This window comes from Carettochelys insculpta, chromosome 27 (assembly GCF_033958435.1).
Source record: "Carettochelys insculpta isolate YL-2023 chromosome 27, ASM3395843v1, whole genome shotgun sequence".
Taxonomy (NCBI): domain Eukaryota; kingdom Metazoa; phylum Chordata; order Testudines; family Carettochelyidae; genus Carettochelys; species Carettochelys insculpta.
The window spans coordinates 13931109-13943371 of NC_134163.1; the positions used below are offsets into that span (position 1 = coordinate 13931109).

Below are 12263 nucleotides of genomic sequence, written 5' to 3' on the forward strand. Positions count from 1 at the left end.
GCCCTTACATCCCATCTCCAGCATAGTTCCCTCTAGCCCCCTGCACCCCCTACCCAGCCCTCGGTTGCTACCTGCTCTTCACCCCAACTCCCTCAGCTGCTATACCCCCATCTGCTTCCCTGAGCTCCCTTCCACACCCAGCCTCCATCCCTGACCCTGCACCCCCTCCCTGGCCAAGGGCAGAGCCCTTATGGTTGTGGAGCTGCCCAGCACCTGGCTGAACCCATTTCACTCTGAAGACTCCTGTGGGCACCCTGCAGCCAGGCTCTCACCCAGCCGGTATGGGAGTGGCTCCCCCTAAAAGCATGGCCAGGGGAGAGGAACAGCCCCAGCTGTTACCCAGGATTAGAGGTAAGTGGGGAGGAAGTTGCCCCACACATGCTTTAGCCAGGGGCAGCTTTTTGTATCAAGAGCCCATCCCCTACCCCAGGGCTGCTCTGTAGAGCTGGGGACCCAGGGCACCCCCAGATCCTGCTTGCTCCAGGAGACGTCAGAGCAGGCTGCAGCACTGCCCTGAGGCCAGTCTCAGCTCCGTGTGCCAGAGCCTGGCCTCTGACCCCCCAGGAAGAGGCAGACAATCGGGGTCAGCCCTGCTGCCGCAGCCTGTGTTTGCCTTTCCCTGGGCCCAGGGTTTCACTCCCAGCAGGGGCCACACTCATTACCCTGCAGCATGTTGCTGCTGATTAGTGCTGCCCAGGGAAAGGCCACGGCTGCTGAGCTGTTCAGACATCTGTGTGCAGATCTGGGCCCTGCTGTCTGTGTCCTCCCCCTCTGAGCCAGAGCTCTGAGTTCTCCCACCCTGGCAACAGCCCCTTCCCCTGGCTCCCTTGGGGCTGGGCCAGGCCTTCCTTGTGCCTTGTCTCCCTGCTAGCCCCCCAAAGGAGGCCAGGAGGGGCTGTTCATTTGATGCATTTATTTGTAGTCACTTACAGCCCCCTGGAACATCCCCACTGCTTCCTCAGCCCCAGTGCCACCCCCACAGCAACTGCCACCACAGCACCAGCCCCTGCCATCAGCAGCAGGGCCTCTCCCCACTCTGGCAGCCTGCGTCCGTGGGAGCCTGTGGGGAGGAGGAGGTGGTTAGGAGCCAGCACACAGCAGGCAGGGCCCCAGCTAGGGCCAGCACCTGCCCTAAGCATCACAGCCCTCCTGGGGCCTCACCTCCCCCCGGGGGGGGGGGGGGGGTTTTGCCAACCCTGCAGCCCCTTTGTGTTCCATGCTGGCTGCTGGCAGGGCAGCTCTCTGCCAGGGCTCTAGCAGGGAGATGCACTGAGTGAGGGAGCCCCTCAGACGAGAGCCCACCCAGGAGGCACTAAGAAGCTTTGCACGACCAGGCCTGACCACTGCGAGGAGCCTCTCGCCTCCAGGTGGGTTTAGCCCTGCTGAGGCAGGCCAGGCTGGTCTGGGCCCTTCTCCCCTGGCTCTAGGGTCCCTCCAGGGGCAGCTGGACCAGTGAGCCCTCTAGAGAGGCCATCACTTAGCCTCAGCCCCACAACAGGACCTGGCTAGGTCCCCTATGGCACCTATTTGAGTTCAAGCCCCTCAGTTTAGGGGCTCCCCCTGACCATTGCACCCTCTGGATTCCCTCCCTTGCCAGACCTGCTCTATTACCTTCCTGGCCAAGGGCCTCCTCTGCTTCTGGGCCATTGTGGAAGTCCACAGCCCCCTCAGCTGTCACCAGGCTCAGGGGCACCTCCTGCCAGGCTCGGCTCAGGGAGGCTCTTCTCACTGTCAGGGAAGAAGCAGGGTCAGAAGCCTGTCACACTGGTCTGAACCTGGCCCAGGGGAGTTCATCCCCCACCCCACATGGGCTGGGCCTCTGCAGCCCCAAGGGAAACAGCCCAGGTGGGAGAATCCTGGGACAGTGGAGATGCCACTTCCATTGGGCTGACCACATTGTACCCTGGCCAAGGGGGAGGCTAATCCCACTGGGGCACTTGGCTAGGGTCAGGGTGCCTGGCCCCAAGGCCAATTGAAGAGGGCCATGTGCCCAGAAGACAAGTCTAGTTTCCTGCAGGAAGTTGTCAGCTGAGGACCAACTCTCCTGCATCTCCCCAGCCCCACAGCTGGCAGGTCTCTCCCACTCCACGTTTAGTGGCTCACATGCAGTGTGGAGGAGTGTCTTGGGCTGGCCCTGTTAGTCTGTAGCACTTTAGGCAATGGGGTGGGGGATGGGCTTGTGGGTCAGACCCCACCCCCTTAGTGCTCCAGATTGGAATCTGGAGAGCTTTTCTGGGCACAGGCCTCCTAATTAGGAGGCCAGCTTTGTAGCTAGACCCACTTCAGAGTCTGACCTCGAGAAGGCTGTTACCTAAGTCTTAGGTGCTACTCAACATGCAGTATTTCAAATCCAGCCCATGTCCAAGGATTGGAGACATGAAACCCTTTAAAGCAGCCCAGCGAGCAGGGGAAGGAAGGGACGTGTTGTTCCATGCACTTTAGGAGTTTTGCCAAGGCCTGTCTTGGCCCAGCCCTTCCGATACCTGCATTTGAATGGCCCCTTCCCTAGGCAGGGGTATTCTGCTGGAGGAGGGCGGGCCAGGCCTGAGAATGGCAGAACTTACCTCTCCCTGGTAGGGCAGTGGGGCACTGGACCCTGCAGTATTCCAGTGCAGAGGGCCAGCAGGCAGAGGCACTGCAGTGGAAGTACACCTGGAAGGAGAGATTCAGGCTTGGCAGAGGAGCTGAGGGGGCTGTGTCCTGCAGTCACCAGCCCCTCCACCTGGAGGCATGGCTGGTCCTGTGAAAGCTGCCAGGGACCAATGCAGTCAGCTGGCTGCTACCATGCAGTGTGCTGGGCTGTTAGAGCAGATTTGTCCCTTGCTGGGTGGCTGCACAGCACGCCCCAGCTTTGGTGAGCTGCCAAGCCCACCCCATGGCCTCTCTCCAGCCACTGGCTGGGTCTGCGCTAGGCCAGTGCTGGTCACCACACAGGTGGGATGAGAATCTCCCCCACTCAGGTGTTCCCTGCAAGCTCCCAGGAAAGGAGCAGCAGCAGCCTAAGGTGATGCTAAGGAGCTTTAAGTGGGATTCCCAACCACTGGCTCAGGCAGGGAAGTCCCAGGCTGAAGCCCTGCAGGGGTGCAGGACCCTACCAGGCCCGAGAGCGCTCTCTGAGAGGTGGCGTCCAGGAAGACGAAAGTGCTGACGATGAAGCGCTGGTGGTGAGATGGGAACTGCAGCCCTGAGGCCTCTTGCGCTGACACCAACTGGGACATGTAGTTGTCTCCCTCATAAGGGCACCTGAAGGAAAGCAGCAGGAGGAGGTTGCAGCCACTCACACCTGCCACTCTGCCTCCCCCCTTGTCTATGCCACTCAGACTCACCCATCCACCAGGATCAGCCACTCCGGCCTCTGCAGCGGGTTGGTGCTGGGGGTGGCCCAGCAGTGATGCAGGACCAGAACCAGGCTGGGGTCTGTTCTCTGGAGGATGCGCACCTCCACATAGAGTGGGTCCCGGAGAAGCTTCACCACCGGGTACTCCTGGTGCGTGTAATAGGTGCTGTAGTGCTCGTCTGCAGCAAGAGTCAAACCAGAGAATCACGTCCTGCCCAGGGCTGTGGGTTCATGGGCTCCTCAGAGCAGGATAAGCTTCTGCCCCAGCCCAGAGTGGTGGGTGCCTAGGAGGAGCCCTGATTTACACCACCTAGTACCCGAGTCATGGACCTGGCTGGGGCACACCAGGAGTGTCACTGCAGAGACCAAGAATCTGAGCACCCACCCAGGCTAGGCCCCAGCCAAGCAGGGAAGCCCAGCAGCCCCAGGATGCTGTGTCACTGCAGGGGCTGGCCTGGTATGCCAAGGGCCACTACTACATGTCAGGAGTATCTCTAGCTCTCTGCAAGCCTGTGTCTGGTCACCTGTAGCAATCCTCATCTCCAAGGCCAGAGGTCCCTGCCCAGCAGCTGGCAGGGGAGGAGGAAGGGTGGAGACCACAACATTCACAGGGAGGATCTCCTCAGCCGAGTAGCTGCAGCGGATGGTCAGCCTGGCAGGGAAGAGTGAGAGGCCAGGTCACCTCTGGGTGCTCCCAGAACATGCTCAGATGGTGGCTAGTGCCTTCCCCAGCCTGGTGATCCAGGGATCTGGTCCCCACCACCCCTGAGGGGATGCAGGCAGCAAGATGGGTGGGATGAGCCAGTGTACCTCCCCAGCCATCCCTGGAGGAGAGGGGCCCTGGGGAGAGAGAGACCAACCTGACCATGGGCCATGCTCCCCACAGGTCTCCAAGCTGGGCCTGGTCCATTACCTGAAAGTGCTGTCCCGGCTGATGGAGCCAGAGTGGGATGTGAGCGCTTGGTGGTCTGCTACCAGCTCATTCTCATACACCTGCTGGTCTCCAGAGGCCTGCAGAGCAGAGTGGGGAGAGGCTGGAGACACAGGAAGGTTCCCCACCGCCAAGCTCCTGGAGCAGCTTTGTGTGAGGGAGGGACCCAGCTCCACCCTCCCCAGCCACTAAGGCAGAAAGCCCCCCGCTCAGGCAGCCTCCCACACACCTGGTGGGGTAGGAGTTTGGCTGCAAAAGGCAGCTGTCTGCCTAGGGGAGGCCCAGCCTGGCTCTGGTCCTGCGACTACTCCCAGTCCCATGCAGGACAGGCAGCGCCACCAGGCCAGCTGAACAGGCTGTTTTCCCAGCTGCCTGTAGTGCAGCTGCCAGAGGTGACAGAGACCCTGTTCTCTCCCCTGCACCATTTGCTACCAAGGCTTTGGCCTTTCTATGCCAGGTACCTCCCACAAGCAGTTGCATCAGCTGGGGGCAGGGTCTGCAGGGAGCATGACAGCTCCACCTTGGAGCTGGAGAGCCCCGTCCTGGGGAGGGGACAGGTCTGGTCCCAGACCAGGGTTAGCCACAGTGACTGAGAGCAAGACCCCCTGCCCCCCAAGCGAGTGGGGAGTTCAGGAAGGGCCTGTCCCAGTGGAGGGGCAGCTGCACCCCCTTACCTGGACAGTGGTCCCACAGGCCGAGAGTGGGAAGCGGTACACAGTGAAGCCCTCATTCCTGGCCACGGGGGTACATCTGCTGCCATGGGCACTGACCAGGTGCACTGAGCTCAGGTCTAGGGGTGGCTGGGTCACATCCCTGGAGATGGCAACAGAGAACTGGCCCTCTGGCGTGCACCAGGCAGTCACTGGGGAGACCCACACAGTGCCTCAGCAGGGGGCTGTAGCCACTGCTAGAAACCCTGCCAGCCCCGCCAGGAAGCAGTGGGTGGAAGAGGAGGCTGCCCAGAGAGGACTAGTCCTGCCCTGACAGTCACTGGGATGGAGCAGGGCAGGGACACCATCCCCGGGTGCTGAAGCCCATGAGGGCCCTTGTGTGGCACTAGTGGGCCCCACAGCCAGCTGGGCCCAAGCCACCAACTCTGGTGCTTGGTGCAGGAGCCTGAGCTCAGAGGCAGCTGGCTCTTAGCTAAGGCTGCAGGACTCACTGGGTAAGTGGTCTAGGCGCCACTCCATGGGCCAGTGAGCTGCACCCAGCAGCACAGGGGTTACGCTACCAGGGTGTCCTCCCAGAGCCCAGCCCTGGTTCACCTTTGTCACCGTAGTAGCAGGGAGTCAGCCTGTCGCCAGGGTGGTAGCAGCAGCCCAGCTCCTCGCAGTCATGTTGTGACACAGATGGGGCGGCGCACGGCAGCCTAGAGGAGGGCGGAACAGCAGAGCACACGCCAGGGCTCGGAGCATCCCCTGCTAGGGAGAGAGGCGCAGCTGGTGCTTGCTAGGACTGACTGCTGACCATCCCACCCTGTCTGGGCAGAGGACGCTGCCTGGGGAGCAGTGGGACCCAGACAGGCCCTGGCCTCCCTGCACCAGGGCCAGGAGCCCTAGCTAGCCACCTCAAGTGGCAGGCCAGGGAATGCCTCTCCCCTTGCTTGGTCCCCACCCAGGCAAGTGGGTAGCAGCTGGCACAGGCACAAGGCCTGGAAGCCCCCCCCCCCCCCAGTAACACCAATAGGAGCAGCCCCTTACCCAGGCTGTGGTCTGGGCACTTCAGCTCCTTTTTGAAAGAGACCCCAGGGCCTTCGACCTGGACCGTCATCACAAAGCCACCATCCTAGGTAGGGAGCAGAGGACACGAGTGATGTCCAGCCATCTGGAACCCCTCCCCAGCACCCTGTGCTCAAGGAGGGCTGGGCAGGACGGTTCAGGCACCTGAGCCCTGCCCTGGGCAGGGACAGACCCAGGTATCAGCCCCACCAGGGCTGGGGGCAGGAGACCTAGCAGTGCTCCCAGCAAGCCAAGCTCTTGGGCAGCTGCCAGGAGAGATGCTGGGGCCACACTGCTGATCAGCAGAGCGTGCACAGCCCTGCATGACGTGTGCATCTTGCGATGGTGCACAGAAAGCCTGTTCCACATGGCTGGAAAGGGTTCCAGGGCCCCAGCCATAAGCAGCAGCAGCTGATGCAGGTTTTTGGCTCAGGGGAAGGAGGGACCAGGGAGCTGTGGTCCCACCAAGGAGCAGGCCAGGGACAGCAGCAGGAGCCAGTTTTTCTGGCAGGCAAGAGGGTGAGGATTAGGCCATGGTCAGGATCCTCCCCACTGCAGGGCTGGGGCACAGCTTTCCCTCAGCATGGGGGCTCCACCCTCCAAGCTGGCCCAGCAAGGGGAACTGCTGGCCTGAGCGGCCAAATCCCTGGGGCAAGAAAGCAGCTGCAGTGCCCTCACCAGGGTGAGCTCGCCTGCTTCCAGCTCCAGGGATGAAGCCAGGCCAGGGTGAGCACGGCCAAGGCAGGGAGGGGAATGGAGCTAGCACAGGTCAAGGCCTCCTCCTGCTAGGAAGGCTGCAGGCTCACAGCCGTTCTGGACCCAGTGCAGGTGCCAGCTAAGCCTCAGCCCTCTTGACAGCTGAGGGGGTGGGGGGGGGGGAAGGGCTCACATGGAAACTGAGGCACAGGTGAAGGCGCTTGTCTCCCCCTCACCCAATCCCTAACCCTGGCTGGGCCTCCAGCGAGCCCCCATCTCCCACACCCAGTCTGGGGCACTCTGGCTAAGCCCTTCCAAACAAGGTCTCCTGACTCTGCCTCTATAAGCAGGGCTGCCAAACCCACGCCTAGGGGATGCCCCAGTTCCAGACTAGGCCTTACCTGCTCCTGGACATAACAGCCAGCATAGGATGCCTCAACCACCACAGAGCCATCCGCTTCGTGCTCTACCCACAGCTGGCAGGGAGGATTGCTCTGCAGGGCATGGGGTCTGCCTTCTGCATCTGCAAGGCCAAGGGGACAGCAGCTGAAGTGCCTGCCTCTCTAGTCCGAGACCAGCTCTGCCACCTCCCCATGGCCAGGCCCTGAGCAGGGAGGCTCTGCAGGGGTCACCCAGGCAGCCAGCTTCTCCCTCACCACATGGACTGAGGGTCAGATCAGCAATGGGGGATGAGGGGGCTGGACTGAGCTCCCCTCACAGCACACAGGCCAAGGGCTGTGCAGACACAGCCCAACACCCTGGATTAGTTATTCCAGGAAGGGAACGTCCTCCCTTCTCTCACCCTGCCTCCCACCTTCCTGCACCAGCTCAGCTGCTTGGCTCCTTCACCCACCACGTGAGGTGCATTCTCCCCTCAACAGCTGAAGCCAAGAGGCATTTGCTAAATCAAATCACTCCATACCTGCCACACCTCCCCCAGAGCAACACCCCCAGTAGGGACAGGGCTGGTTACCTGGCATGGACCTCTGTCAGACACTGGGCTAGATGGACCTTTGGTTTGACCATTGTGGACCAGCCCCAGCAGTAAGAGGCATCTAAAGTGGGTCAGTTTCTTTAAAGAAACTGAGCCAGCTCCCCAGAACCAGCCAGGGAGCCCCCCTACTCACCAGCCAGGCTCCTCCAGCTTCCTGGGGGAACAGTCAGAACACTGCAGGATGCTGAGAGTCCCCCATTCATACTTCCCCTGGAGACAGTCAGACAATGCTCAAGATCCCAGGAAACTGGTAGGGTGGCAGACCCCCCAGCCTCACCTGCTAGGGGTACTGCCTCCAGGAGTCACAGCAACAGCCCCAAAAGGATTCTCAACTTACCCAGGGCTCTCAGCACAAGGGATGCTCTCTCAGTCTGGTTTGGGAGCAGGGTGAACACCAAGCTTCTCTGCCTACAGGTCAGCCAGCCAATGTCCTTCAGGACACCTGTCTCCCTAGAGCTACCCTGAGCCCAGACCACCAGGAAAACCAGGCTAGAAACCACCCACAACATCTCAATAGGCCTCAGCCTCCCTTCACAAACTGAGTCACCCATCCTGCTGCTCCTAGCCTTCTAGGCCCCAGTGCTGGTCTTATACCTTCCAGGGAGCTCTGATTGGCCAACCCTGGGAGTCTAAAGTCCTATATGGACCAGGTGTGACACCAACAGGCCTTGATTTGAAACTCACTACACTGGCTCCAAACTGACTGTCCTCCCACCCTTCTAAGATGCTTCCCCCCCAATGCTTTTTTCAAAACCTGTCATAGTCCTGCTGTTTGCAACACCCTTTGGTGAGGAGTTCCACGGGTTAACTGTGTGTTTTGTGAGGAAATGCAGGTTGAGCCTCTTTTGTCCGGCACCTTCAGGACCTGCCGGGTGCCAAATGAGCAAATTGACTGGACCATTGGGAGGTCGTTATTGTCTAGCAGCATTACCAACACTTCCACTGCTGACTGGGCTCTGAGATGACACAGGGGGTAAATTACAGCTAAATAACAGCATGGAGCATTGAGAGCCAGGACCGGGGGCTGGAAACAAACTTTATGGGACCGAGGGGAAACTTGGCCACTCCCGTTGTAAGTGATTGTCCGGCCAACTAAATCATGCTGGATTAGAGATGTTGCTGAACAAGAGAGCACCAGCCTAGAGAGGTTCAACCTGTACTTCCTTTTGTTTGTGTTTTAACCTGCTACCTATTAATTCCATTGGGTGACCCCTAGTACTTGTGTTCTGGGAACAAGTAAATAACTTTTCCTTATTTGCTCTCTCCACACCAGTCATGATTGTGTAAACCTCTATTATATCCCCCAGGAAGATGTGGTGAAATTGGCAAAGGTCCAGAGAAGAGCAACAAGAATGATGAAAGGTCCAGAGAAAGTGAGCTGTGAGGGAAGGCTGAAAGAACTGGGCTTGTTTAGTTTAGAAAAGTGAAGACAAAGAGGGCACATGAGAGAGGTTTTCAAGTACCTTAAAGAGAGTTACAAGGAGGAGGGAGAAAAAATGTGCTTCTTGGCCTTTGAGGATAGAACAAGGAGCAAGTGGGTTAAACTGCAGCAAGGGAGGTTTAGGTTGGACACTAGGAAAAACTTCCTAGCTGTCAGGGTGGTCAAACACTGGAGTAAGTTACCCAGGGAGGTTGTGGAATCTCCATTGCTGGAGATATTTAAGAGCAGGTTAGACAGACACCTATCGGGGATGGTCTAGAGGGTGCTTGGTTTTGCCAAGAGGGCAGGGACTGGACTTCATAACCTCTTGAGGTCCCTTCCAGTTCTCATGTTCTATGATTCTATCCCCCCTTAGCTCCTCTTTTCTAAGATGAAAAGTCCCTGTCTTATTACTCCCTCGCCATATGGGAGCTGTTCCAAACCCCTCACCCTTTTTGCCGTCCCTGTCTGAACTTTTGCCAATGCCAGGATTTTTTTTTTCTTTTTGAGATGAAGCAACCACACCTGTCAGCTGTGTAGAAAGATGAGCTTACCGGGGGTTTATAGGGAGACGATAAGAAATTCTCTGTCTTATTTGCTATCCTTTTTTAAATGATTCCTAACCTTCTCTTTCCTTTTTCGGGTGCTAGTTGCACATAAATGGATGTTTTCAGATGCAGGTGGCTTCTGTCGTTCTAACATGGGGTGAGCAACCCCCCGCACGGGAGCCAAGGGCGGCATACAAGCCAATTTTCATCAGCACCCGAGGTGGGAGCTCAGCCCCACCCTTCCTGCTCCAGGCAGCTGAACGCTTGCTCAAAGCCCTTGGACCGTCCGTAGCAGTCAAAAGGTCAAATATCGGCACTCTGCCTTGGAAAGGTTGCTGATCCCTGTTTTAGCACATCTTTAACGTCAGTAACGCTGCACTGGCTTTGCCTTGTAGACATGGTCTCAGCTCTGAAAATCAGGCTAATGATACAGAGCAACATCCTAGGGTTAGCTGATGTCTGACTCCTGCGGTGGGTTATTCAAGTGTGGAGAAATGCCTACGGTCCATGTCAGGACACATTTCCATGCACAGCTCAAAGGAAACAGCGAGGCCTCTGGGTGAAAGCAAAGACTTTGCTGCTGGGGTGGCCTGGTTTGATCCCATTGTAGGTAACCTTCCCAGAATGGGATAGTGCAGTGGTTTGAGCATTAGCCTGCTAAACTCAGGGTTGTAAGCTCAGCCCTGGAGGGGACTATTTAGGTTATCTGGGACAAATACATTTAAGGGAAAAAAGGGAGGGTGCTTGATCCTGCCAAGAGGGACTGGACTTGATGACCTCTCAAGGTCTCTTCCAGCTCTGAGTTGCATGTCACCCCATATTTTAAGTCACAACCCAGCTCTGTGACTCAGTTTTGCCATCTGTAAAATGGGAAGGCTTGTACAGGGAGACAGCACACATCGAACTCCCTTTGCAGCGGGACAGCTGAGTGTGTGTGCAGTGCACACATGTTCAATTCTCAGGCAGATCAGCAGGTGTCAGTTGTATTTTCTCAGCTGAAGGCTCTAGCAGCGGTGAAACCAGCTCCGTGCTAGTTGTGGAGCATAACTAGCAAGAGCCCCAATGCCTCATCCCCTGTTTCACTGCCCAGGGGCAAGTCACCTTCCCTGGGGTCATGGCTACAGGTCTCTTCCCCCTGTTGCTAGATTTGAAAATAGGACTGGACAGAAAGAGGCCAAGGTATTGCGCAGTGGTGACTTGCACAGAGCTGTCTTTCCCAGTGAACGCTGCGTTCATTTCCCCCAGCACCTTCCCTGCGCTAGGGCTCCTCCCCAGAGTCAGATGCAAGAGTTTAAACTGGCAGCCCACTTCATCCTCACCTTCTCTCTGCTGCGCCTGCTGTGAGGGCCATGAGCCGTGGGTATTCAAGCTGCCCAACCAAAGAGCCACTAGAAGGTCACACGTTTTGGCCTCTGCCAGCCTAACCTCGGGGCTTGCAACTCTTCAAACATCCTCCTCTGGGACAAGGATGCCATGTCATGACAGCACCTGCATCCCATCACACTGGCTCCTCCAAGGCTGTGGCTAGGGTTTATACTCCAGCAGTACCTGGACCCTGCTGGGCGAGGTGCTGGATATTTATAAAGTGTGGGATGCTCCTTACTCACTGCAACAGACAAATCTGCAGCGGGTGGCGGGGGACTGAGGATCCCAGTGGCTCAGTGACTGGCCTAGGGTCACACCGTCGGGACCACAGAAGAGGGTCTCAAGCCTGAGAGACTGCATTAGCCCCACAGGTATTTTAGGTCTGTGCGCATGTTTCTATGCGGCTTTGAATAGCTCCTGTGGTTAGGGTGGGGCTGCAGGATAACCAAATCCATACTGCGATCAGGGTTCCCTCCAACTATTTCCATCCATGAGCAGAATAAATTTTCTTCTGTGCACTGAGGCATGTGGAGATGTGCAACACCAGTAAAAACACAGGCTGTGAGCTCTGAGCACGCTACTGATCAGCTGGGCAGCACCTGAATCTCTCCTGGGCGGCTGCCCAAGCGCTCAGCTTACAGGGAACGCTGATCGGGGCTGTTGAACCTAAGCCACTTTGCTGTCGTGCAGATCTCCACACAGGCTCCTAGCTGTGCATGCCGGAGCCTGCCCCTGCCCCAACGAGAATGCAGCAGAGAAGCAGTGAGTGTGGGGTAATGTTTGATAACCTGTTCTTACACCCGCTTCTGTAAATGGGTTGTGGTTTGGGTGCCCCTGGAAATGCAGAAGTGGCTGGGGAGCAGGTGGCCTTTGGCAACAGAACATCCCTCGACCCAGCACACACATGTGCTCCAGGGGTTTGTTTTCATACTGGCTTTTCTCCCCCTTTCTTGCCTGCAGCGTGTGGGCCAGCTGCTGCCGGCAGCAAAAACCGTCTTCTTCCCTGGACCAGACCGGGCAGAGCCCAGATGCCCGGGCAAACCGGTGGGGGCATGGCCAGCTGTACCAGTGAGGAGGGAAAGGCAGTTTAACCGTCTCGATTGCACAAAGCCAGCCGAGCAGCATGTGGGGGAAGTGCCAAGCGGGGGGAAGCGCCAAGCGGGGGGAAGCAACAGCTACAGCTGTCTGCTCCCGCTGAGGCTGCTGCTTAATCCTGAGCTGGGGTGACCCCAGCTCTGAGTGGGGCAAAGGGGA

At 58.1% G+C, this 12263-nt stretch overlaps 1 protein-coding gene across 1 annotated transcript; it reads right to left on the reverse strand.

Moving 5' to 3' along the window:
• Nucleotides 1-926: 926 nt before the first annotated feature.
• Nucleotides 927-8185, reverse strand: LOC142002112 (zona pellucida sperm-binding protein 4-like). The gene is made up of 13 exons (XM_074977944.1): nt 8014-8185; nt 7084-7205; nt 5969-6053; nt 5534-5689; nt 4943-5130; nt 4251-4348; nt 3862-3989; nt 3327-3516; nt 3096-3243; nt 2565-2652; nt 1612-1728; nt 1574-1576; nt 927-1060 (listed from the first exon to the last, which is right to left on the reverse strand). Exons 1-13 carry the CDS (start codon nt 8183-8185, stop codon nt 927-929), a joined length of 1629 nt encoding a protein of 542 aa, XP_074834045.1.
• Nucleotides 8186-12263: the final 4078 nt, after the last annotated feature.

Bases quoted from the DNA above. Each gene is read 5' to 3' on its own strand.
- LOC142002112 (XM_074977944.1), bottom strand. From the start codon at position 8,185: ATGTTGTGGGTGGTTTCTAGCCTGGTTTTCCTGGTGGTCTGGGCTCAG. The intron at 7,206-8,013 runs GTAAGTTGAGAA...TTGGCCTTGCAG, and splicing joins CCTTGTGCTGAGAGCCCTGG to ATGCAGAAGGCAGACCCCAT. The intron at 3,990-4,250 runs GTAATGGACCAG...CTTCCCTGCCAG, and splicing joins AGCCGGGACAGCACTTTCAG to GCTGACCATCCGCTGCAGCT.